A 25,665-nucleotide genomic window follows, 5' to 3' on the forward strand; every position below is an offset into this window, starting at 1 on the left:
GTGCTGAGGGTTTACGCCAGTGGATGTATGCAGAGTGAGTGCTTGTGTGACGAGGCTCCATGTGTGTAACTCCCCAGCCAGAAAAGGATGCCCTTTCATTATCTCTTAAGTGAACTCTTGGTTTATGAGGGTTTCTACACACTAATTCTGTCATGAGGTTTGCATTGCCTAAATATGTGAGAATAGGGTTTTGGTTCTCACCGTCGAAAAAATCAAAGAGAAAGGTGGCCTCTCCAAAGGACCTATGATGGGCTCCGGGAATTGCAGTTGGCAAAGTGTGTACACACACACCCTGTGCACCTTCAACCAGAGGCTCCCAGTGGTGGGGACCCTCATGAGTGCAGGATTAACAATGCAGAATGGAGTTCTGAGGAGTGAGCATTGTCAGGAAGCTCAGACCTGGGTCCTGACCCCACCACCTCCAGTGTTGGCCCCAGTGCCTCTTGGAGCTGTTAACTGAAGTGATTTGGTAATTTCCAAGATTTACTTTCAAGAATTAAAGACTAAACACAGAGAGTTGTGACCAAACTTCAACACCTGAGAACTGGTGGATCTCTGGGACTACTTGGCATACAGTGTTTGGCATAGCACAGATCTTTGGTTATTCAATAATGCCAGCTTGACTTGTGTGGGCAGGCAAGATGATGGCTCATGCTGCAATATTGAGCCATTAGCGAGTATATTTGGTGACCAAATATGCCAGTGTTTGGTCGCTTCCTAAGCATTTACTGCCTCTAGTCGCGGGCAGAACAGGGCGTGATGGTCTTCACCAATATTAGAACTGGAACCTGTTTTTAAGGATACACAGACACTGCAACAACCCTGTGAGGGAGGTACTGTTCCTACTGTATAGAAAGTGAAAAGTGCACAGATTACTTGTCTAAGGGCAAGGCACCTGTAACTTTAGAGGGGAGATCCTGTACCTTACCACTGCTCAGTGGCCAACTAGGGGTCCACCTTGCCCTTCCACGTACTTAAATTACGTGACTGAAAATACTAGAAACCTGCCGCATGGCATTGATGGTAATTACGATGGATGGGGTGACTATATAACTCACCACTATTTGGTTACGGGTTTTGAGTTCTGATTCTCCCATGAGGTGGCAGCCCTGATGGAAAACATTGAGACCACTAGACTACAGCTGACCAGGGCGATGGCTGGCATTTAACTGGCCCAATTGTGGTAAGAGTTCCATGCTCCAACTCCTTCATAATTATGTTAACATCACATAAGAACTCAGAAGGGAAGCAAAACGTGAGATTTCCTCAGTGACACGAGGGTAAGGTCAGAAGCATTCCATTTGCGCTGCTGATAAACGCCGTACAAAATTACCTTTATTTTCTAATTGTTCGTATTTAAAAGCAGGAAGTTTATAAATAATCTTTCTCAACTGGAGAAATAATCCAGGGGAGATAGTGTTCATGTGAACACAAATACGGAGCGTTTAAATCTCAGAGCCTCATACTGCTTTCCAACTTCCTAGCTTGCCTAAAAGTCCTGTTTCAGCCGGGACCTCCTCTGCTTACCAGACTCAAGCTCTGCAAAAGAAAAAAAAAAGTTGGCCTCCCTTCTTGCAGAAAAGAGACCTTTACGGGCCCAATCCTAAAGAGAAGCTTCTATCCCCATTACCACACATCCCGATTTGGAGGGAAAAAAAAAGATTTGCAAGAGAATGCAAAATGGCGACCTCCAGTGACGTCATACCTGTCTCGGTCGCGCACTGGAGTCTCAGTAAGGGCGGAAGTCGGCCACAGCCGCCTCACTTCGGGCGCTCGTGGCTACACACGCAAAAGGAAAACATCCAACGTCGGGCGGATGTGTCCGGGCAGGTAATTTACTAAGGGCGGAAGTTCTTTTAAGGGCGGAAATACTATGACCCAAGAACAGCTTCCGGGGCGAATCGGAAGTTGCTTTGTTTTGCTCCAAGATGGCTGCGGGGATGTATTTGGAACATTATCTGGACAGTAAGAGCAGGCTGGAGGAGGGGGTCAGGGGTCGTAGAATGGTGTGGGGATTGGGGTTGAGAGGATCTGTGGTCCCGAAGTCCCGGCGGTGAGCAGCTCCTAATTGTGCAGGGGTTCCGTGGGAGGCAATACTGAACGGTGTCAAGAAAGAGGGGGCGGGGCAGTAGGGTCGAGGCCTCTGTGTTGAGGGTCGGCGAGGGAGGACTTGCGCGGAGGGTCTCAGGATTTGTCTTAAATGGCTGGTCGACGTAATCAGGAAGATTTTGCCGCTCCAGTTCTTCAGAGTCCCCAGCCCCGGGGTAGATTGTTTCCCCCCGGGGGTGGTTCAGAGTCGGTGTCACCCACTGCCTTTTGGAGCAACGACCAAGACCTGCTCTAGTCTCCTGGTTCTTTCCCAAGTGGTTTCTCTTGAGGCTGGGGTGGTGTTGAGTGACCGCTGTCAGATGGTGAACCGGAACGCCTCAGGGAGTAAAGGTCTGATTCCCATCAAATGGAAATTAGTGCTGTTTATGCCGTTTGTGTAACCCACCCCTTCACAAAGCCTGGCCCCTGCTGCGCTTACGTTTGTCTTAGTGTCACCAGTCATTCCTTCGATAAATACTGTTCCTGCTATGGGTCAGACATAGGGAGGTTTTTTTTTTGTTTTGTTTTCTTTTTTTAAAGATTTATTTAATTGAAAGGCAGAGAGGCAGAGGCAGAGAGGGAGAGGGCTTCCATCCACTGGTTCACTCCCCAAATGGCCACGATGGCCAGAGCTGGGCCTATGCAAAGCCAGGAACCTGGAGCTTCTTCCAAGTCTCCCAGCCGGGTGCAGGGGCCCAAGGACTTGGGCCATCTTCTACTGCTTTCCTACGCCATAGCAGAGAGCTGGATTGGAAGTGGAGCAGCTGGGAATTGAACCAGCGCCCATATGGGATGCTGGCACTGCAGATCAGAGCTTTAACCGGCTGAGGCACAGCGCTGGCCTCATGAGGATATTTTTTAAAATGAGGAAGACACAGGCCCTGTCCTCAAGAAGCACGTGATCTAGCAGAAGTCAGATTCTGCCAGTACTCATATATATATATTTATAAAAGTGTGGCAGGAAATATAGAGATATAAGTACAGTGGTTAACAGTAGAGAGAAAGGGGCTAATTACCTGGGGATGTAGCTGAGGCTTTGCAGAGGAGGCAATATTTGAATAGAATCTTGAAGATTTAACTGTTTACTTGCTGTATGGGGAAGGAAAAGTAATGCTATGGCAAAGGTATCGTGTGATGTGCTTGTCGCAAGATCATGGGACGATGAGGTCAGAGTCTGTGATATATACAAGGAGACTTCCTAAAGCTCATGGAGAATAGAATTAAAAGGTGTTTATTTTGGTCCATATTTTTTATTTGAAACATTTATTTATTTGAAAGGCTGGGTGGTAGAGAGGGAGAGAAAGAGGTCTTCCACCGTCTGGTTCACTGCCCAAATCCCGGCAACAGCCAGGGCTGGGCCAGCTGAAGCCAGGGTCCAGGAGCTCCATCCAGGTCTCCCACATGGGTGGCGGGAACCCAGGGACTTGGGCCGTCTTCTGTGTCCTTCCCAGGCACGTTAGCAGGAAGCTGATTAGCAGGATTGGAAGTGGAGTAGCTGGGTCTTGAACTGGCCCTCTGATATAGGATGCTGGCATTGTAAAAGGCTGCTTAACCTGCTGCACCAAAACACTGCCCCGACCCAATTATTTTTTAAAATCCTGGCATATGTGAGATCTCCAAAAGGTTCATGGCAAGTGCATATTCTGAAAAATATACATTGATTTCAGTCTTGTCTGGAACCAAACTTTTTTTGAAGATTTATTTATTTATTTGAGAGTTACAGACAGAGAGGGAGAGACACAGAGAAAGGTCTTCTATCACTCCCCAAATAAATAGCTGCAACAACTGGGGCTGGGCCAGGCCAGAGCCAGGAGCTTCTTCTGGGTCTCCCACACGGTGCAGAGCTGGAGCGGAAGTGGGGCAGCTGGAACAACTTGGTGCCCATATGGGATGCCAGCGCTGCAGGCATGGCTTTAACCTGTTGCACTGCAGTGCCAGCCTCAACCTGTTTTTTCTGAATTCTGTTTTTCCATTACTATGTTAAAGTACTATCACATGACCCTAAAGAGAGAGCTTGGGAAATGAGACTAAAGGAGGAGGCTAGAGTTAGATTGGGCAAGCTCTTTTTTTTTCCTCCTAAAGATTTTATTTTTTATCTGAGAGACGGGGTCACAGAGAGGGAGAGAGAGAGAGAGAGAGAGCGCGAGCTTCCATTTACTGGTTCACTTCCCAAAGGGCCACAACAGCCAAGGCTGGACAAGCCAAAGTCAGGAGCCTGGGACCTCCAATCTCCCACATTGGTGCAGGAGCCCAAGCACTTGGGCCATCTTCTGCTGCTTTCCCAAGTGCATTAGCAGGGAGCTGGATGGGAAGTGGAGGGCCACGACTCGAACAAGTGCTCATATGTGATGCCAGTGCTGCAGGCAGCAACTTAACCTGCTACGCCATCGCTGGTCCCTGGGCCAGGTCTTTTCATCCAAGCTAAGAAGTTTGGATTTTAAACTCCAGTGATTATTTTGAGAATAATGCTTTTTGGTTTTTTAAAATTATTATTTTTGTTGTTTTAAGATTTATTTATTTATTTATCTGAAAGCAGAGAGAGATAGACAGAATGAGATCTTCCTGGTTCATTCCAACAAGTGGCTTCAGTGGCTGGGGCTGGGGCTGGGTCAGGCCAAAGATACGAGCCTGAAGCTCCATCCGGGTCTCCTACGTGGGTGTCAGTGACTCAAGCACCTGGGCCATCTTCTGCTGCTTTCCCAGGCACATTAGCAGGGAGCTGGATCAGAAGTGGAGCAGCTGGGGCTGGAACTCGTGCTCTGATTTGGGATGCTGGATCACGGGCAGCACTGTGCCACAATGCAGGCCCTCAGTGTTATTTTTATAAAGGAAAATAAGCGACGTATGATAAATTGGATCCAGATAAATTTGGTAACGTAGGGATCAGTTAGTGAAAACAGTCTGGGTCAGAGATGTGGGCCTGATCTCAGAGAGTAGAAGTTAAATATGCCAGTGCTGACTGAATGAGGGTTGAGCGAGAAGGGAGAATTTCTGGTGACTTCTTCCTGCTGGAAAGTGAGGCAGATGTGTACCATCAACGAGATGGGAAATCCAGGAGAAACAACAGTGTGTTTAATTCCATTTAGAGGTAAGCACAGGACTGGTTATTATAGCTATGAGGGTGAACAAGATTCTTCAAGAAAACAAAATGAGAAAATGAGAGGACTGAAGCGTAATCTCAAGAAATCATTCACATTGAAAGGATAGAGCAAGACATGTCAGTGCTGAAATCACCAGGAGGTATATAATCAGATGTGACTCCTAAGAGGCAGAAAGGTACTCCAAGGAGGGAAGATGGTGTCAGCTGCTGCATGACATTTATTTTTCGGTTATTTTTGAATTGTACAGAAGGCAATCTGCCATCCACTGGTTCACCTCCCAAATGCCAGCAACAGCTGGAGCGAGTCAAAGCCAAAACCAGGGCCAGGAACTCACTATGGGTCCCCCATCTGTGTGTCAAAGATCCAGCTACTTGCACCATCACCACCGCCTTCCAGGGTGCACATTAGCAGGAATGTGGGATTGGAAGCAGAGCTTGGACTCCATCCCAGGCGTTCTGACACAGCTGTGTGAGTCCAAAATTGCATTTTAATTGTTAGGCCAAACATCCACCCCTCCACAGATTTTTTTTTTTTTTTAGAATAGAAGTAATAACAGATCATTTGATTGGATAAGTCATTTTTGATTTGAAGCACTAAGTGACCTGGTGATAGCAGACCTGAGGTGGATTAAAGCAGAAGCATTTTGAAAGTTTGAGGTAGAGGCCGGCGCCACGGCTCACTTGGCTAATCCTTTGCCTGCGGCGCCGGCACACTGAGTTCTAGTTCCAGTTGGAGCACCGGATTCTGTCCCAGTTGCTCCTCTTCCAGTCCAGCTCTCTGCTGTGGCCCGGGAAAGCAGTGGAGGATGATGGCCCAAGTGCTTGGGCCCTGCACCCGCATGGGAGACCAGGAGGAAGCACTTGGCTCCTGGCTTCAGATTGGCGCAGCGTATCAGCCGTAGCAGCCATTTGGGGAAAGGAAGACTCTCTCTCTCTCTCTCTCTCTCTCTCTCACTCTCACTCTCACTCTTACTCTCACTGTCTAACTCTGCCTGTCAAAAAAAAAAAAAAGAGTTTGAGGTAGAGTCATGAGAAGAGGAAAAAACTTTTCTTTATGGAAAAATAAATTATTTCAAGTATTTATTGAGTACCTTCTGTATGCAAGGCATAATTCTAAACACTAGGGAAATAGGCGAATGAGACAGACATGTTTCTGCTCTTGTGGAGAGCTAGGGAGACAGATACCAAATAACTAATTGTGTAGTTATTCAAGCTGGATAAGTGTTTAAAAAAAAATTGAGATGTAGGGGCCGGTGCTGTGGCTTAGTGGGTTAAGCCACTGCCTACAGTGCCGGCATCCCATATAGGTGCCGGCTTGTGTCCCTACTGCTCCACTTCATTCCAGTTCTCTGGTGTGGCCTAGGAAAGTAGTAGAAGATGGCCCAAGTCCTTGGGCCTCTGCACCTGCGTGGGAGACCCGGAAGATGCTCTTGGCTCCTGGCTTCGGATCAGCACAGTTCTGTCCGTTGTGGCCATCTGGGGAGTGAAACAACGGAAGGAAGACCTCTCTCTCTCTCTCTCTGCCTCTCTAACTCTGCCTTTCAAATAAAATAAATCTTTTTTTTTTTTTTAATTGAGGTATAGTACCTTGATAGTATGCATCTGAACACTCGCTCATGAGAGTCTGGGCAAGTCAGGTTTGAGCTGACCTCTGAGCCGTGAACAGGAAGAAGCCCAAGAGACATAGTAGGGGCAGGTGAGGAAGACCCAGCAGTGTGTGCAGGCAGAGAGAACAGCGTGTGGAAGTCTGTGTGGCAGGAGCAGCCCTGGTGAGTTTGCACAACTCAGGGATGGCCAGTATAGCCAGAGCAGAGAGTATGAAGAGACGCCAGGACGACCTGAGGCTGCTGGGAGGTGTGTGAGGACCTCAAAGTAGAGAGCTTCCAAGAGCAATCAGGCGATACTGGAAGGCTTAAGGAGGAGAATGACTTGATCAGGTTGTCAATTTTTTTTTAATTGTCATTATTTATTTGAGAGGCAGAGAGACGGTCCATCCACTGAATGACTCCCCAAATGCCTGCAACAGCCAGGGCTGGGCCAGGCTAATGCTAGAAGCCAGGAACTCCATCTGGATCTCTTATGTAGGCGGCAGAGCCCCAGCTGCTTGAGTCATCACCTGCTGCCTCTCAGGGTACCCACTAGCAGGAAGCCAGAATCAGGAATAGAGCTGGGACTTGAGCCTGGGTGTTCCGAGATGGCACACGGGTGACCTGGTTGGCTTTTTTTTTTTTTTTTTAAATTTATTTATTTATTTTTGACAGGCAGAGTGGACAGTGAGAGAGAGAGACAGAGAGAAAGGTCTTCCTTTTGCCGTTGGTTCACCCTCCAATGGCCGCCGCGGTAGCGCGCTGCGGCCGGCGCACCGCGCTGTTCCGATGGCAGGAGCCAGGTGCTTATCCTGGTCTCCCATGGGGTGCAGGGCCCAAGAACTTGGGCCATCCTCCACTGCACTCCCTGGCCACAGCAGAGAGCTGGCCTGGAAGAGGGGCAACCGGGACAGGATCGGTGCCCCGACCGGGACTAGAACCCGGTGTGCCGGCGCCGCAAGGCGGAGGATTAGCCTGTTGAGCCACGGCGCCGGCCGGCTTTTTTTTTTTTTTTTTTTTTAAGATTTTATTTATCTATTTGAGAGGTAGAGTTATAGACAGTGAGAGGGAGAGACAGAGAGGTCTTCTATCCGCTGATTCACTCCCCAGATGGCCACAACAGCCAGAGCCGAGCTGATATCTGGGTCTCCCATGCAGGTGCAGGGACCCAACCACTTGGGCCGTCTTCTACTGCTTTCCCAGGCCATAACAGAGAGTTGGATAGGAAGAGGAGCAGCCAGGACTAGAACCAGCACCCATATGGGATGCCAGCGCCCCAGAAAGAGGAGTAACCTACTGCTCCACAGCGCCGGCCCCCCAGTTGGCATCTTAACAGCTATACCAGATGCCAAGTCCCGGTTTGCATTTTCACAAAGAATATTTAGGCTACTATATGGACAGTAGTTGGAGGTGTGTGTGTGGTGAGGAGCAGTAGTCCTAGGAGACAAGGAAGGCATTTGCAAGTTGAGGGTAGGGCCAGCATTGTGGTACAGTGGGTTTTAGCCACAGTGTTTCATAGTTTCATATTGGAATGCTGATTCGAGTCCCAGCTGTTCCACTTTTTTTTTTTTTTTTTTTTTGACAGGCAGAGTGGACAGTGAGAGAGAGAGACAGAGAGAAAGGTCTTCCTTTGCCGTTGGTTCACCCTCCAATGGCTGCTGCTGCCGGCGCATCACGCTGATCCGAAGCCAGGAGCCAGGTGCTTTTCCTGGTCTCCCATGGGGTGCAGGGCCTAAGCACTTGGGCCATCCTCCACTGCACTCCCTGGCCACAGCAGAGAGCTGGCCTGGAAGAGGGGCAACTGGGACAGAATCCGGCGCCCCGACCGGGACTAGAACCCCGGGGTGCCAGCGCCGCAAGCCGGAGGATTAGCTTAGTGAGCCACGGCACCGGCCTGTTCCACTTCTGATCCAGTTCCCTGCTAATGTGCCCAGGAAAGCAGTGGAAGGTGGCTCAAGTACTTGGGCCCCTGCCACCCATCTTGGAGACCAGGATGGAGTTTCTAGGCTCCTGGCTCAGTGAACCAGCAGATGGAAGATCTCTGTCTCTGTTGCTCTGCCTTTCAAATAAATAAGTCCTTTAAAAAGAAAAGAAAGTTGGAGATTGTAAGTAAGAGGTTTGGAGGCAGAGACTGAGAAAAAGGGAAAGGATTGGCATTGTGGCCAAAGCGCTTGGGCCCCTGCCACCGACATGGGAGATATGGGTGGAGTCAGGCTCCTGGCTCAGCCCTGGCCATTGTGGCCATTTGGGGAGTGAATCAGCGGATAGAAGACCTGTGTCTCTGTCTCTCTCTCTCTAACTGTGCATTTCAAATAAATATATCTTAAATAAAATAAGGAAAAGGCAGGAGTTATTAGAGTAAGGTCACCAGAAAGGAAAATGGTGGGATAGCCATGGAGATTTGAAGAGGTGAGCTTGGGACAGGGAGGGAGGTGAACACGGCTTCATGTTTGAAAGGAACAGTGGGGACTGGTGTTGTGGCACAGTGGGTTAAGCTGTTTCCTGTGGTGCCTGCATCCCATATAGGAGCACAGGTTTGAGTCCTGGCTTTTCTACTTCTGATCCACCTCCCTGCTAACACACCTGGAAGGCAGCAGAGAATGCCCAAATACTTGGGGCCCTGCCACTCATGTGGAGTCCATGATGGACTTCCGGGCTTCTGGGTTTGGCCTGGCCCAGCCCTGGCCATTGTGACCATTTGGGGAGTGAACTAGCAGATCTAAGATTGTTTCCTCTGTCACTTTGCCTTTCAAATAAATAAATTTTTTTAAAAAATATTTATTTGAAAGAGTTACAAAGAGGGAGAGGCAGAGGCAGAGACAGAGGTCTTCCATCCACTGGTTCACTCCCCAAATGGCTGCAATGACCAGGGCTGGGTCAGGCCATAGCCAGAAGCTTCATCTAGGTCTCCTGTGTGGGTGCAGGGGCGCAAGGATTTGGGCCATCCTCTGCTGTTTTCCCAGGTGCATCAGCAGGGGGCTGAAAAGGAAGTGGAGCAGCCAGGACTTGAACCGGTGCCCATATGGAATGTCGGCACTGCAGGCAGCAGTTTTATCTGCCACACCACAGTCGTGGCCCCCAAATAAAGTCTTTAAAAAGAATAAAGCTGTCACAGATGGATCCCAGAAACCCAACTGCACTTGGAAAGGAGCTTTCGGGCAGTGTGCAGCCCAGTGATGCTCAGCTCCCTTCTCTTCCCTAGGTATCGAAAACCTGCCCTTTGAGTTACAGAGAAACTTTCAGCTCATGAGGGACCTGGACCAGAGAACAGAAGGTGCGTACAGAGTATGGGGAGTGTGTGCCATCGTTTGCTTCTCTGCTTGGTGTCGCCAGGTCATCTGGTGTGATCTGGAGAAATGTGGCTTCCCTCTCTCCTTTTTTGCTCTCGTAATTCCTGAGCGAGGATAATGATGAGCCTCCTTCCTCCGTCAGTTTCTCCGTAACAAATGGAGTATTTAGACAGTACTGGAGAGCTCAAAGACGTCACATTGCTTACACTTTTCTCAAGAAGAATTCAAGCTAACAAAGTTGAGAGTCTAGAGTCATTTCTACTCTCCATGGTCAGTATGAGGATGGGATGACCGCATTATTAATGCACTGTGACAGAAATCAGTGTGGCTTTAGACTGCAACTCATCTTGGGAGATAGGAGCTTTGCTGTATAAGAAATTCTGAAAAAGAGAAGAAGGAAAGGAAAGCAGAAATTAACGTCAAGATCTCTGTACCATATTCTTCAACCTCCTAGAAGCATTAGATTCCGTCTCTGGCCTTGGACATTGAGCAAATTTGGCTGCATTGAGACGTTCACTTGGAGCCAGAGAAAGGCTACTGCAGTGGTCAGGTTGGTCTCTTCAAGATCAAAGATCCCTGTTGGAGCTGTCCTCACACCCACCGAGGGCTGTGCAGGTCTTATCTTCCATCCCGTGTAAGCACACTCACGGATGTGACAAGCTGGTGTTGGGGTACACGCAGCTGTGTCCAGAGTTACTCTGGGTAAGTTTACTCATGAAAAGGGACGTCATCTACAGTCCTGGACACAGACCGCTGAGCTCTGCCTGCCAAGCCGTGAGAACCAGCTTGCTTGCTTTATAACACAGATGGACCTCTGAGTTCATGCACGGAAGGAGCACTGGGAGATTATGGAACTGCCTGCTTTTGCAGCTTCGTTCAAGGCCGGCGTGAAGTAGGGTATAAACATGGTGTGTTCACAGAGCCTGCCTGTGATCTGTTAGAGTCAGACTTTGTCTCTTCCTGGGACTTTTTTTCTGAGTCTTACCGAACGCGAGGGAGTGAACATCTACAGTCTCGATGTCCTGGGACATCAGCAGCTTTCCAGTATCAGAATGTTCAGAGCAGTATCAAAGACGCACAAAGAGAAACAGCACAACGGGAAAGCTGAGCAGGTGGACGACAAGCAGAATCGTGTGTGGGCGGCAAGGTGAGCAGAAGAACGGCTACCCGGACGGGGTAGGGCCTGCTGCCGCCTCGGGAGGGAGTGAGCACAGACCTGGCAAGCCAGCAGCTGCAGGTGCCCCAGCCTGGCGTGCCACTGGCAGTCAGAGCTGCTGTGGGATGTTCTTGAGAAGAAACAAGGCGTCTTTGGAGACAAAATTCATGGTCAAGGAGCAGCACGCCTGCAAAGAAGCATCTTCAGACTTCCACAAAAGAATACTGCATATTTTTTGAAAGATTTTATTTATTTGAGAGGTAGAGTTACAGAGAGAGGGAGAGACAGAGAGAGAGGTCTTCCATTTGCTGGTTCACTCTCCAAATGACCCCAACGACCGAAGCTGAGCCGATCTGAAGCCAGGGGCCCAAGCACTTGGGTCATCTACTACTGCTTTCCCAGGCCATTAGCAGAGAGCTGGATCGGAAGTGGAGCAGCTGGGACATGAACCGGTGCCTATGTGGGATGCCGATGCAGCAGGCTCAGCCTCCTACGCCACAGCGCCGGCCAGTGTGCTGCATATTAATGTGTGCAAAGGCTCCCTGGATGAGTTTCAGTAATTTAGGTTTCAGCTATAATAGCAGTGTTTTCCACCCCTCGAAGGCTCCTGTCAAATGCATATTGTCCTTGTGTTGCATTACTTGAGTACGTGGCACAGGGCCTGTGAACGTTCAGCCCATTTTAGTCTGAGAGTTTTGGTCAGTGACAAAGGTCCAAGGAACAAGAGAAGAAGTGTGTTTCACCCAGCCACTCAGGGGCCATTGTGACCTGGCCTCTGTCTCTGTTGTAGACCTGAAGGCTGAAATTGACAAGTTGGCCACTGAGTATATGAGTAGCGCCCGCAGCCTGAGCTCCGAGGAAAAATTGGCCCTTCTCAAACAGATCCAGGAGGCCTATGGCAAGTGCAAGGAGTTTGGTGACGACAAGGTGCAGCTGGCCATGCAGACCTATGAGATGGTATGGCCCTGTTCATGGCCCCCCACCTTACCTCCCGTCTCGTCCTCAGGGTCTTAGACCCCGCCTTCAGCTGTACTGGGCTCTGTTTGGGGTCTGGGAGAACCGTGGAATCTGCCTTCGCCTAGCTTTTTATTGGAACCAGCCTTACACGGTTCTCTTCTCTTTCCTTCCCACGCAGGTGGACAAACACATTCGGCGACTGGACACGGACCTGGCCCGTTTTGAGGCTGATCTGAAGGAGAAACAGATTGAGTCAAGTGACTATGACAGCTCTTCCAGCAAAGGCAAAAAGAGTGAGGAGGGGGGCGGGGCTACGAGGCCCGGGGCAAGGAGTCCAAGGGAGAAGCAGCCAGCTTTTCACCCCCGAGGGCGGGGCACAGGTTTGGAAAGAGGGGGGAGAAGGAGGACTTAACCCATCTTCCTGTCTCCCCGCCTCTGGCTCCCCCCTTCTCCCCCGGAAGGTCGGACTCAGAAGGAGAAGAAAGCTGCCCGCGCTCGTTCCAAAGGGAAAAACTCAGACGAGGAAACCCCCAAGGCTGCCCAGAAGAAGCTAAAACTTGTGCGCACGTGAGTGAGGCAGGGCGCCCTTCTCCAGATGGCACACTCTTCTGTCCCCAGGCCCCACTCGCACCCAGCACTGCCGCTTGCCGTTTTCCCTGGCTTCTGTGCCAGACACTCTCTTCCTTAGCGTTTTGGCTTCTGCTCGTTAGAGAGGAGAAGCTCTGGCCCTCGGCCCCGCCGGGGCCTCCACCTGCCACCTCTGAGAGCCTCAGGTTGCAGCTTCCCTTTCTGCAGATGACACTTTCTCTTCCTCTTGGCATGCAGAAGTCCTGAGTATGGGATGCCCTCAGTGACCTTTGGCAGTGTCCACCCCTCTGATGTGTTGGATATGCCTGTGGATCCCAACGAACCCACCTATTGCCTTTGTCACCAGGTCTCCTATGGAGAGATGATTGGCTGTGACAACCCTGATGTGAGAACCATTTTGCTTCAGATGGGGGTGCTGAGGGGCGTAAAGGGAGTGGGCGCAAGCGGTGAGGGGGTGCCTTTGGTTGAATAGTGGTAATTCAGCACAGGAGGATGGTGGTCGGGGCTGGCTGGGCATGGGACCTCCAAGAACTCCCCCAGTGGGATGGACTAAAGGGCTACTCCCAGGCAGTGTGTGTGTGGGGCTGTCTCACCCTGGCCTCTGACCGCGTCCCTCTTCCTCTTTTTCCAGTGTTCCATTGAGTGGTTCCACTTTGCCTGTGTGGGGCTGACCACCAAGCCTCGGGGAAAATGGTAAGAGAGGATGTGGCAAGAGCTAGCTGCCCTGAGCCCAGTGGTCCAGAGTGGTCTGTCTCCCTGTTGCTCACTTTTGTCCGCCCTCTTTTTTCTCCTGTTCCTTCGTAGGTTTTGCCCACGCTGTTCGCAAGAACGGAAGAAGAAATAGATAAGGGCCTTGGATTCCAACAGTTTTTTCCACATCCCCTGCCCTGGGCTCGTGGGCAGAGGAATGCCTGTGCTGGGGCCAGGGGTTCAGGGAGAGGTGGATGGCACCACGCTGTCATCCCTTCTTCCCCTACTCTACTCCCGACTCCTGGTGCCCGGGCTGCGCCCAAGCCCAGCGAGGGAGGGTGCCACAGCCGCCAACAGATGTGCTCTCGTTCGGCCTCCCCTCCGGGGGAAGTGGTCTTGCCCACTGTCCTTCGCCCCCGTGCTGGCGTCGGTGCTGTATTTCCGAGGGAGGGTCCACTTTGTTCCCCTTGTTTTGTATATAAAGACCGGGGCAGTTAGCTTGGGGGCAGTTGCCCCAGCCCTCTTAATTCCCCTACCCCTTTTCAGGGGGCTAGGTGTAACGAACTTGCTTCTCCCTTCTCTTCCTGCTTTCTTCATGGGGGGATGCCCCACATCATCTGGGCTTGGGCCCTTCTTTTGGGGCCTCCCCTTTCCTCCGTGCCAAGGGGATTTATCCTCGCCTTGTGAGTGGGAGAAGGCTTACGTGTTAAAGGCATCTGGGTGGGTAAATAAAAGCTGTACATGTTGGCCTGCTGTGTTTATTGTGGAGACACTAATCCATGGGGGAGCATTCTTTGTGTATCTTGCGGGTTGGATAAGAGGTGTGGGAGGCTGGCATGCCAGAAGTAGGGCAAGACCCGAGACCAGAAGTTTCTGTACCAGAATCCACAGCTTCTCGGCTGAGGGAGACAAAGCTGGCGGGAGGGAGTGCCTCACACCAGGGTCTCCAAAACGTTATCAACCATGCCTCTTTTCTCCATAAAACATCTTCACTCAGTGGCTAATGAATGATGAGCTTGTGTGGTATGTGTGTACTATTATACTAATTAATAGCTCGATTTCTTATCCCAAAACAGACAAAAAGGCAGGGGTTTTTCTTGCCATACCTTGATGGACTGTATTGCTCCCTGGCCTCTGGGGGGCCCCTTCCCTGGGCTTTCCGCTGAGCTCTCCCACCGCGAACCCTGCTGTGGTCTTGCCCCTCAGCCCACTCCTTGCATGAAGGTGTCCTCTCTAGTTCCTGTTTCGGACACTGCTCGCCCCAGAGCCCTGTCCATGCTCACAAGCAGGTCGCAAGACCGCCATCTGGGCACGCTGCTCCCCTGGGCCCGGGTGCCCTCCTCAGTACGCTCGGATGATAGAGAACCCACCTTCTGGGCTTAGAGCGTAAATTTAAAAATGGGAGTACGCGTGGAGAACCACGCAAGGCCTACGCCACCGGAGCCGCGTTTGCCCGCCACGCATGGAGTCAGCCGAGGTCACTCGCGAGGACCTGCACTGCCGCCTCCGCGGCGGTTTCCGAGGCCCCGCCCCCGGCCCTCGGCCCTTTATGACGTCCGGGCCACGTCTCCTTTGTGCTTTGCCTCGGACCCCGCACCCGCGCCGGGCGGCTCCCTGTGACTGTGGCCCGTTAGAGGACGCTTTGGTCGAGAAGCTCCGGTGAAGCTTCGGGACCATGAGGAAGCTAGCTGCCCGTTTCCTTCCCTCCCTCCTCAAGGGTGAGAGGGCGCGCACCTGCCAACAGACCTCCCGCGGCCCAGTCTTCTGCCCTCCCGAGAGCCCCTCTGCGGTTTCTGGGGCGGTCTGCTTTTTTAACGCTGGGGTCTAACCTTTGCCTCTGTCTCCCAGTCTCCTTACCCAGTTCCACGGGGATCACCTGCAGCTCCTAAGTTACGGGAAGGTGGGGGACCCGCTTGCCTGTCTGGGTGTGACCTTGGCCAGCAGCAGGTTGCGGGTTCGGACCGGCCCATCCATCCCTCTGTTCCCCTGCCCCTCCACAGTGCTGCTGCTGCCTCTGGCACCTGCTCCAGCCCAGGACTCGACCTCGGCTTCCACCCCAGGCAGCCCTCTTTCTCCCACCGAATATGAACGCTTCTTTGCGCTGCTGACCCCAACCTGGAAGGCAGAAACCACCTGCCGCCTCCGAGCAACCCATGGCTGCCGGAATCCCACGCTCGTCCAGCTGGACCAGTATGAAAACCACGGCTTGGTGCCTGATGGTGAGGGCTGCACTAGTGGGGAGACTGGTCAAAGCAGACTCCCTGTGCTCTCGTGAGGACGCGAGTCCGGGGCAGGGTCTGGCTGGCCCCGCACCCGGAGGCCATGTTCTCCACTGCAGACACCAGGGGGGCGCTGGACCTCCACCCCCACCCGCCCTGGGAGGTCCACGTGCTCACCTTCACCCCTGCCCTTCCTCAGGTGCCGTCTGCTCTGACCTCCCTTACGCCTCCTGGTTTGAGTCGTTCTGCCAGTTTACTCAGTACCGGTGCTCCAACCACGTCTACTACGCCAAGGTGAGGCCAGCACAAGGGCTAGATCTGTGTCCCGGGACCAAGGTGGAGCTGGAGGCAGCACCACGGCTCCAGGGCTCCATAGGGCCACCCTCAGCGTCTCCATGCCAGTCATTTACCCAGAGGAGTTATGACTGGTGTTCAGGTGTCTTTAACAATCCTAATACTGTGAGAAAAGGAGAAAAAAGGAAGAGATTAGCCCTTCTCTCTCTTCTTAAAGGTCGGGATATGATTGAAGTCCAATGCAAGAGTGGAGTCCAGGGGCCAGCACTGTGGCGCAGCAGGTTAAAGCCCTGGCCTGAAGTGCCGGCATCCCAATATGGGCGCTGGTTCTAGTCCTAGCTGCTCCTCTCCCAATCCAGCTCTCTGCTATGGCCTGGGAAATCAGTAGAAGATGGCCTGAGTCTTTGGGCCCCTTTAGCTGTGTGGGAGACCTGGAAGAAACTCCTGGCTTCAGATCGCCGCAGCTTTGGCCATTGTGGTCATCTGGGGAGTGAACCAGCAGATGGAAGACCTCTCTCTCTGTCTCTACCTTTCTCTGTAACTCTTTCAAATAAATAAAATAAATCATTAAAAATATATATATAAAAAGAGTGGAGTCCAAGGTGGGTTCCAGAGAGGGGCAGGCTTTCTTTCTTTCTTTCTTTTTTTTTTTTTTTTTGACAGGCAGAGTGGATAGAGAGAGAGAGAGAAAGGTCTTCCTTTTTGCCGTTGGTTCACCCTCCAATGGCCACTGCGGCCGGCGCATCTCGCTGATCCGAAGCCAGGAGCAAGGTGCTTCTCCTGGTCTCCCATGCGGGTGCAGGGCCCAAGGGCTTGGGCCATCCTCCACTGCCTTCCCGGGCCATAGCAGAGAGCTGGCCTGGAAGAGGGGCAACCGGGATAGAATCTGGCACCCCAACCGGGACTAGAACCCGGTGTGCCGGCGCCGCAAGGCGGAGGATTAGCCTGTTAAGCCATGGCACCAGCCCAAGGCAGGCTTTCTGTTCCAGAGGAACAGCTCCTCAGTTTAGGGGTGTCCAGCTGGGACCACGCCCCTTCCTGTGTACCCAGGAACCATGAGAGACGGGCATGCTGGAGAAGGCACGGAGGGATCGGCTGCAGCGGAGGTCTTCCCTCGCCACAGCGTGCCCACTTTTCCTTCTCTCCTTGCAGAGGGTCCGGTGCTCCCAGCCAGTGTCCATCCTCTCACCTAGCAGTCTCAAGGAAGTAGAATCTTCAGCCGAGGTCCCACCCACCACCGTGGCCTCCTCCCTTGCATCCCACGTCACAGGTGAGAGATCTCCCGGCATCTGGCAGACCACCCTTTGCTCCTTCCACAATCGCTGGGGCGAGGATATTGGGGAAAGGGGTACTCAAGGGACAGCCCTCCTGGGGCAGGACCTCTGCTGCCCTGGCACTCCTGCACTGGACAGCCTCTGGGACTTTCGGAGCTAACAGCTTCGCTGTTGAAAGGACGAGTTGCCGGCCACGTAGAATTCCTGGTGTTTCTGGAGGGAGAGGGCCCAGAGGTGGCCCTGGAAGTTAGGGAAGAACAGCTTCTTCTGGGGAGGTGGGAAGAGGACCCGTGCCTCCAGCACCACAGTTGCCATGGAAAGTCTTTGTTTTTTTTTTTTAAGATTTATTTATTATTTATTTGAAAGAGTTACACAGAGAGAGGAGAGGCAAAGAGAGAGAGAGATCTTCCATCCAATGGTTCACTCTCCAGATGGCCGCAATAGTCAGAACTACACCAATCTGAAGCCAGGAGCTAGGAGCTTCTTCCTGGTCTCCCAAGTGGGTGCAGGGGCCCAAGGACTTGGGCCATCTTCTACTGCTTTCCCAGGCCACAGCAGAGAGCTGGATTGGAAGTGGAGCAGCCAGGACTAGAACCAGCACCCATATGGGATGTTGGCGCTTCAGGCCAGGGCATTAACCCATTGTGCCACAGTGCTGGCCCCGTGTTTTGTTTTTTTTTTTTTTTTTTTTTTTTTTTAATTTGAGAGGTAGAGTTACAATGAGAGAGAGAGAGAGAGAGAGAGAGGTCTTCCATCCGCTGGTTCACTCCCCAGATGGTCGCAACGGCCAGAGCTGGGCTGATCTGAAGCCAGGAGCTTCTTCCGGGTCTCCCATGCATGTGCAGGGGCCCAAGGACTCGGACCATCTTCTACTGCTTTCTGAGGCCATAGCAGAGAGCTGGATTGGAAGAGGAGTAGCTGGGATTAGAACTGGTGCCCATATGGGATGCCGGCGCCGCAGGCAGAAGATTAACCTGTGCCATGGAGCCGGCCCCAAAAGTGTTTGGTTTTAAAGATTTAATTTACTTCTGTGAAAGGCAGAGAGAGAGAGAGAGAGAGAGAAGAAATCTTCCATCCAACAGACAGAGCTGGGCCAGGCCAGAGCCAGGAGCCTGGAACTCTGTCCCAGGTCTCCTACATGGGCAGCAGAGGCCCAAGCACTTGAGCCATCTTCTGTTGCTTTTCCAGGTTCATTAGCACGGAGCTGGGGCCAGCGCTGTGGTATAGGGGGCTAAGCCTCCACCTGCAGTGCTGGCATCCTGTATGGGCACCGGTTCTAGTCCTGGCTGCTCTTCTTCTAATCCAGTTCTCTGCTTATGGCCTGGGAAAGCAGTGGAAGATAGTGCAAGTGCTTGGGCTCCTACAACCGCATGGGAGACCTGGAAGAAGCTTCTGGCTCCTGGCTTCAGACTGGCTCAGCTCCAGCCATTGCAGCCATTTGGAGATTGAACCAATGGTTGGAAAACCTTTCTGTCTTTCATCTCTCTGTAATGCTGCTTCTCAAATAAAGAAAAAGAAAAAAAAAAAAAAAGGCAGGAGCTGGATGGGAAGTGGAGCATCCAGGACTCCAGTCTGGATGGATGCTGGTGTCACAGGGAGTGGCTTAACCTACTGCACTCCAACACTGACACTGGAAATATTCCTTTTTTTTTTTTTTTAAGATTTATTTATTTATTTGAAAGAGTTACACAGAGAGAGGAAAAGCAGAGAGAGAGAGGTCTTCCATCCGATGGTTCACTCTCCCAACTGGCCGCAACGGCTGGAGCTCACCAATCTGAAGCCAGGAACCAGGAGCCAGGAGCTTCTTCTGGGTCTCCCACGCAGGTGCAGGGGCCCAAGGACCTGGGCCATCTTCTACTTCTTTCCCAGGCCATAGCAGAGAGCTGGATCAGAAGTGGAGCAGCCGGGACTAGAACCGGCACCCATTTGGGATGCCGGCACTTCAGTCCAGGGTGTTAACCTGCTGTGCCACAGTGCCAGCACCTCCTTTATTTTTATATGCACATTCTCTTCTGGCTTTTTTTTTTTTTTATTAAACTGTGTTTGCTTCTGCCTTTCTCTGTTTAGCCCTCTATGAACTAAGACACAGAAGCCTGTCTCTAATTTTTAAAAACATGTTATCTATTTAGTTTTATTTAAAGGAGAGAGAGAGATTTTCCAATTGCTGGTTCACTCCACAAATGTCTACAACAACCAGAGCTAAGCCAGGTTGAAGCCAGGAGCCGGGAACTCCACCCGGCTTTCCCACGTGAGTGACTGGGACCCAGGTACATGAGTGGTCACCTGCTGCCTCTCAGAGTACACACTAGCAAGAAGCTGAGATGAGGGATACAGCTGGGGCCCAAACCCAGGCACTCAGCTGTGGGACGTGAGCCTCCACGCAGCGTCTGAACCACCTCGCCGCGCACCTGCCCCCTTACTGGCTCTTTCTCTTCTCTTTCTCGGTGCCTGCCAAACCCTGCTGCAGCCACGGAGCGCCAGGCCTTCCAGCCCTGGCCTGAGCGACTGAGCAACAACGTGGAGGAGCTGCTGCAGTCTTCCTTGTCCCTGGGGGGCCAGGAGCAAGCGCCTGATCACAAGCAGGACCAAGGGCAGGAGCAGCACAAGCAGGAGCAAGGACAAGAACATAAGCAGGAGGAAGCGCAGGAGGAGGAAGAACAGGAGGAACAAGAGGAGGAGGGGAAGCAGGAAGAGGGGCAGAGCACCGAGGAGGGCCTAGGGGCCGCGTCCAGCCTGCAGACAGACCCGGACACGGCTTTGTCCTCCAACCCGCCCTCCCTCCCTCCCCGCGTGCGGGAAGTGGAGTCGACTCCCATGATGATGGAGAACATCCAGCAGCTCATCCGGTCAGCCCAGGAAATGGATGAAATGAATGAGATGTACGATGACAGCTACTGGAGGAGCCAGAACTCCGGGAGGTACAAGAAGTTCTGACTCCTCCTGGGCCCTGCCGGTCCTGCTGCGGCTCAGGGGATGCCAAGTTCCCTTGCCCCAGCCTCAGCCTCCAGACTCGCCCAGAGCTGGGGCGGGGGCGGGGGCGGGGGGTGCACCTCAAGCACAGCCATTCCTGTTCAGTGCCTAGGGCTGACTTAGTCATGGCCCTAGGTGTTCCTTTCTCTGTGTGCTGTAGTAAAATGAGCCCTGGTACCGCCATGCTTGGGTTCTGGTCTTCTCTCTCGCCCTGGTTAGCACGGAGCCTTGAGAAAGCGATTTCTCCTTTCAGTTCCTCATCTGTCAAAGGAGGCAGTCGGATCTGAGGGCCTCACAGGCCCCACGCTAAGGAAGCGTGCTGAGTGTGTGTGACCGAGACCAGATGGCCAGGGGAGGGGAAGCAGGAGCGGAGGGGGCCTCCTGCCCAGCCCTCCAGCCCCTCCCGCAGCCAGTGCCGTCTTCTTGCAGCCTCCTGCAGCTGCCGCACACGGAGGCGTTGCTGGTGCTGTGCTACTCAATTGTGGAGAACAACTGCATCATAACCCCCACAGCCAAGGCCTGGAAGTACATCGAGGATGAGGTCCTTGGTTTCGGGAAGCCGGTATGCCTGCCATGCTATCTGATGGGTACAGGCCACTGGGTACCCCAGGGGCCTGGCAGGCCTGGCGCCGATCTCTAGGCAAGCCACGAGAGTAGAGGTGAACAGGAAAGCGTGAGGCTTGGTTAGAGAGATTCTGCCCAAGTGGAACACCCTTGTTTGAAGGGTCTCTCCAGCCAACCTTAAAGCAAGAAGTTCCAGAACGCAGTCTGGGATCCGGCAGTCCCTGAGTTGTTAGGCTTTGAGCCACCTCTTGATCCTGTCTGCACCTCCAGGACCTAACTTGTTGTAGACACGGCTCTCCTTTGCCCCAGAGCATTCACAGAAACCATTGCAGGGCATCCGTCAAGGGACCGCAGTCTCATTGTGTCCTTAACACCCAACAAGTTTATTCCAAAGAATGCAGCTTAAAAATGGAGTGTGGCGGCTACCGTGGTCGGCATTCCCCGGTTTCTTCAACAAATTGAGTGGGCACTAGTCTCGAGCAGGTATTTGAGATGTTAGCACTACATACAGTGAGCCCAGTCCTTTTGTTGTCCTGGGACCTGGAAGCGGAGAAGACAAAACAGGCAGGACAGTGTGGTAGGATCAGTTCTGCAAAACAGAGGAGCGCAAAGTGCAGAGACACACGCTGAGGCAGAGCGTTAAGCTGCTGCACCAGAGCGCCGGGGTCACGTCCCAGCTCCTCTGCTTCTGACTTCCTGCTGAGGGGCAGCAGCAGATGACAAGTACATGGGAGACCCAGATGGAGTTCTGGCTCCTGGCCTCAGCCAGGAGTGAACAGTGGTTCCAAGCGTTCTCTCTCTCTCTCTCTCTCCCGCTCTCTCTCTCCCTTTCAAATAAATAAATAAACTCTTGACAAGACCTCAGAGATAATAGGTGAAGTGGGGGGCAGCTTCCCATGTTTTGAGGATGGGAGACTGCCTCTTAGAGGAGCTGAGACCTGTAGGTTAAAGAAGTTAACCAGGCAAAAGAAGAGGCCTGGCAGGAGGTTCTTGGCGGAGGACATGGCACGGGCCAACAGGGGCAGAAGTTTTGGGAGGGGTAGGATGGGGTGAGCACACTGTTTATGCCCCTTAAGGCATAAACACTCAGGCAGAGGGGTCAGGGGGTACTCTGGGTACAGTGGTATTGTAGGGGAGTGTGGTAGGTGGTGGCAAGGGGTGTATTTAGAACAGCTGAGAAGTCCAGAGGTCACGGGGAGAGCTTGCTGGGTGCTTGGTCCATTTCACCTGAAGCAGAGCAGCAGGAGATAGTCTGAGGCAGTCAAGGATATAATGTGGAAATGCTGAATGGCAGTCTTAAGCATTTGTATTTTTTTTTAAAGATTTATTTATTTATTTGAAAGGCAGAGTTACAGAGAGGCAGAGAGAGAAAGAGAGGTCTTCCATCTGCTGGTTCACTCCCCAGATGGCCACAATGGCCAGAGCTGTGCCAATCCGAAGCCAGGAGCTAGGAGCTTCTTCTGGGTCTCCCATGGGGGTGCAGGGGCCCAAGGACTTGGGCCATCTTCTACTGCCTTCCCAGGCCATAGCAGAGAGCTGGATTGGAAGTGGAGCAGCCGGGACTTGAACAAGTACCCATATGGGATGCCAGCAGTGCAAGCAGAGGCATAACCTATGCCACAGCACTGGCCCCAAATTATTTATTTATTTATTTAGAAAGAGAGAGAGAAAGTGATATTCTATATTGCTGGTTTACTCCCCAAATGACCATGGCAAACGGGGCTACACCAAGCCAAATCCAGGAACCAGGAACTCCATCCAGATCTCCCACATAGGTAGCAGGGGCCCAAGCACTTGGGCCATCTTCCACTGCTTACCCAGGTGCATTAGCAGGGAGCTGGATTAGAAGTGGAGCAGCCAGGACTCAAACCGGTGCTCTGATAAGGGATGCCAGCATCACAGGTGGCAGCTTAACAAGCTGTGTCACAACATTGGCCCCCGGGTTCAACGCTACCTAGGAAGATCCTCCTGACAGACTTCAGGACCCTCAGCGAGGAGGGCAGCGAGCACCTGGGCACCTCTTCTCCATAGGGGATCCTTCTAGAACATGAAGGTTTCAAACCGAGGCACTTGGGGCAACATAGTTTTTGAGTTTGAGGATGTGGGTCCATGTCCCACCCCCACAGCCACCACCATCTATTAGGTGAGTCTGAGCGACTTCTCAGCCTCACTGAGCCTCAGCTAGGCAGCAGGGAGTGGGATGTTGTCAGCACCCATTGCCACAGGGTCCTTGTGATGACCAAGACATGCATGTGTGTAGCCAGTGCCATCGCCGGGTCACCTCTTTGTAAATGGTAGCATTACGGTGAGCAGAGACAGAGAAGTGGGGAGGGGCATGAGTTCTTTCCAGGTGGGCTAGGTAGGGGGGGAGTGTCGGCCATGGCTGATGCCTGTCAGGCACTTGGCAATGAAGTTTCGCAGCTTCAGAAAGAGATCAGAGCTGGCGATGAAGATGTAGGTGTTACCCGTGGATAGGCGAGGTTTACATAGGTGTAGATCAACTGCCAGGAAATGGGTGAAGAAACCGAGTTGGGAGTGAGATTTGGTGCAGCAATGAAGATGCCAGATACCTACAGCGCACATGGGAGTGCCGGGCTCAGATCCTGGTGCTGCTTCTGATTCCGGCTTCCTGCTCGTGGGCACCCTGGGAGGTGGTGTTCCAGCCACATGGGGGACCCAGATTGGGTTGCTGGTTCCCGCTTTGGCCTGACCCAGTCCTGGCTGTTGATGGCATTTGAGGGGAGTGAACTGGCAGATGGAAAATCTTTGTCTGTTTGCCTCTGTCTCTGTCCTTAACTGTCTCTCTCCCTTTCAAACAAATGAACAATAAATAAAAATGACAAGAAATCACGGAGGGGGGTGTCCTTGAGGAACTCGTGGGAGAGAAGCTGCTGGAAGAGCCGGCACGCAAACACTGGGGGGCTGAGGGCCGGGGAGGGAGCCAGCCTTGGCCTCATCAAAGCCTCCCGCCCCAGGTCTGTGACAGCCTTGGCCGGCGCCACACGTCCACCTGTCCGCTCTGCGACTTCTGCTCCCTGAAGTTGGAGCAGTGCCACTCAGAGGTCAACCTGCAGCGGCAGCCGTGTGACAACTCCCACAAGACGGCCTTCGTCAGCCCCCTGCTCACAGCTCAGAGCGTGTCCGTGGGCACCCAGGTACCCGGCCGGTGGCCTGCAGTGGGGGAGGCAGGACCAGGCAGGGCAGGCCTGCAGGGCACGCCTCTCGCATCTCCTGCACCGCAGGTCGGGGCCACGGAAAGAGGCCGCTTTTATGGGCTGGACATGTACGGCGGGCTGCGCATGGACTTCTGGTGCGCGCGGCTGGCCACAAAGGGCTGCGAGGACAGTCGCGTCTCTGGCTGGCTCCAGACTGAGTTCCTCAGCTTCCAGGACGGCGATTACCCCACCAAGGTCAGAGCCTGCCCCCCACGCTCAGCCCCACGCCCCTCACCGCCACTTCTCCCAGTTAACTTGCTCTCGGAAGTGGGAGGGGGCTTGGCCCCTGGCTTGTGAGGAGCAGCCCTCACCCAGCCTCCCACCGCTCTCCAAGAGACCACTGAGCACACACTGCACAGAGCGAAGGAGTGGGAGCCCCGGGTGACGAGAAAACACAGGAGCCATAGGCAGGGGAGGGGCGTTCTGCCCCCAGCTCCACCAGTCACCTGCCAGGTGACTTTGGTCAAGTCTCTCGCCTCTCTCAGCCAGTGAAAGGCCAGGTGATGCATGAGGTGGGATCAACCTGTAGGTGCAGAGGCCCAGGTCCCCCAAAACCAAGGCAAGGCAAAGGGAGGGGCTGCTCAGGAAGGCTGTGGTGGCTGAGCTGAGACCCCAGATGTGGAGGGAGTGTCAGAGGTCATCTCAGTGCCCCCCACCCCACCCTGGGCAGCATGCTCACCATCACCAGAAGAATCCCTCACCTGGACCCTGAACCAGCCCCCTCTCTGTAGCCATTCCTCAGTCACTTGCCCTGCAAGCTGACCAACAGGGCAGCCTCTTCCTCTCCCAGGCTCCCTGATTCTTCCCAGCAATCTGTGAGTGGGGTGGGGGGCGGGGGGGAGGGGACGGAGGCACCCGCCTCAGGGAGGAGAGAGCTGCCCGCCCACGTGTCCAGGGCCTGCTTCTGAAGGGCCACGCCGCGTCCCTGGCTCTGCCACCGCGGCTTCCCTGCAGGGCTACTGCCTTGTGTGGTTTCTGATATCTCACCCCTGTCGGTCCCTGGCTCGCGCCGCAGGTTTGCGACACAGACTACATCCAGTATCCAAACTACTGCTCCTTCAAAAGCCAACAGTGCCTGATGAGAAACCGGAACAGGAAGGTGAACCCCGCCCCTGGCCCCTCTTCCTCTCACCAGCCCCACCTTGTATCCGCACACGAGAACACAAGCCACTCTGAGATGCCGTTTGCATCCCCCTGAGCGCCTTCCTCCGCCAAGGCCGCCTCAGCCAGGCCCTCCCAGTGGGAGGGGCTGGGGACAGGGCTGTGGTGGTGGTGTTGGGCTCGAAGGGCGGGCCTGCGAGGGGCCCCAAGGGCGGGCCTGCGAGGGGCCCCACAGGAGGTGTGGAGTCTCCCAGTCTTACTCACCAGGTAGCCCAGGGTAAGTCACTTCCCCTTTGGGCTTCAGCCTCCTGTGTCTGAAACAAGGAGGTGGGGCTCCTGGGTGACAAGCACCCCACCTCTGCTGCCCTGCGCCCATGCCAGCGCTCCCCTCCACCTTGTCCTGTGGGGCTCCTGACCCCGCCCGGCTGTGACATGGTGTCCCCTGCCTAGGTGTCCCGCATGAGGTGCCTGCAGAACGAGACCTACAGTGTGCTGACCCTGGGTAAGAGTGAGGACGTGGTGCTTCGCTGGAGCCAGGAGTTCAGCACCTTGACCCTGGGCCACTTTGGATGA

The 25,665-nt window shown here is 53.2% G+C and overlaps 2 protein-coding genes across 4 annotated transcripts; both read left to right on the plus strand.

The window, feature by feature from the left end:
* The first annotated feature begins 1,901 nt into the window (after nucleotides 1-1,901).
* Nucleotides 1,902-14,717, plus strand: ING4 (inhibitor of growth family member 4). 3 transcript variants are annotated; one of them, XM_062194721.1, is made up of 8 exons: nucleotides 1,902-1,965; nucleotides 9,977-10,048; nucleotides 12,011-12,177; nucleotides 12,356-12,470; nucleotides 12,639-12,744; nucleotides 13,003-13,150; nucleotides 13,397-13,458; nucleotides 13,570-14,474. In XM_062194721.1, exons 1-8 carry the CDS (start codon nucleotides 1,929-1,931, stop codon nucleotides 13,607-13,609), a joined length of 747 nt encoding a protein of 248 aa, XP_062050705.1. In that variant the 5' UTR covers nucleotides 1,902-1,928; the 3' UTR covers nucleotides 13,610-14,474. The 3 variants fall into 3 exon arrangements, with proteins under 3 accessions (XP_062050705.1, XP_062050706.1, XP_062050707.1); XM_062194722.1 differs by having other exon boundaries at nucleotides 12,356-12,461; XM_062194723.1 differs by lacking the exon at nucleotides 13,003-13,150 and having other exon boundaries at nucleotides 13,570-14,717.
* Nucleotides 14,718-15,043: 326 nt separating this feature from the next.
* ACRBP (acrosin binding protein) lies at nucleotides 15,044-25,665 on the plus strand. Its single transcript, XM_062195445.1, has 10 exons — nucleotides 15,044-15,173; nucleotides 15,456-15,674; nucleotides 15,874-15,968; nucleotides 17,121-17,238; nucleotides 19,710-20,160; nucleotides 20,642-20,774; nucleotides 23,752-23,931; nucleotides 24,019-24,186; nucleotides 25,007-25,090; nucleotides 25,543-25,665. The coding sequence occupies exons 1-10, from the start codon at nucleotides 15,131-15,133 to the stop codon at nucleotides 25,663-25,665; spliced, it is 1,614 nt and encodes a 537-aa protein (XP_062051429.1). The 5' UTR covers nucleotides 15,044-15,130.

This window comes from Lepus europaeus, chromosome 6 (genome assembly GCF_033115175.1).
Source record: "Lepus europaeus isolate LE1 chromosome 6, mLepTim1.pri, whole genome shotgun sequence".
In the NCBI taxonomy this organism is placed as follows: domain Eukaryota; kingdom Metazoa; phylum Chordata; class Mammalia; order Lagomorpha; family Leporidae; genus Lepus; species Lepus europaeus.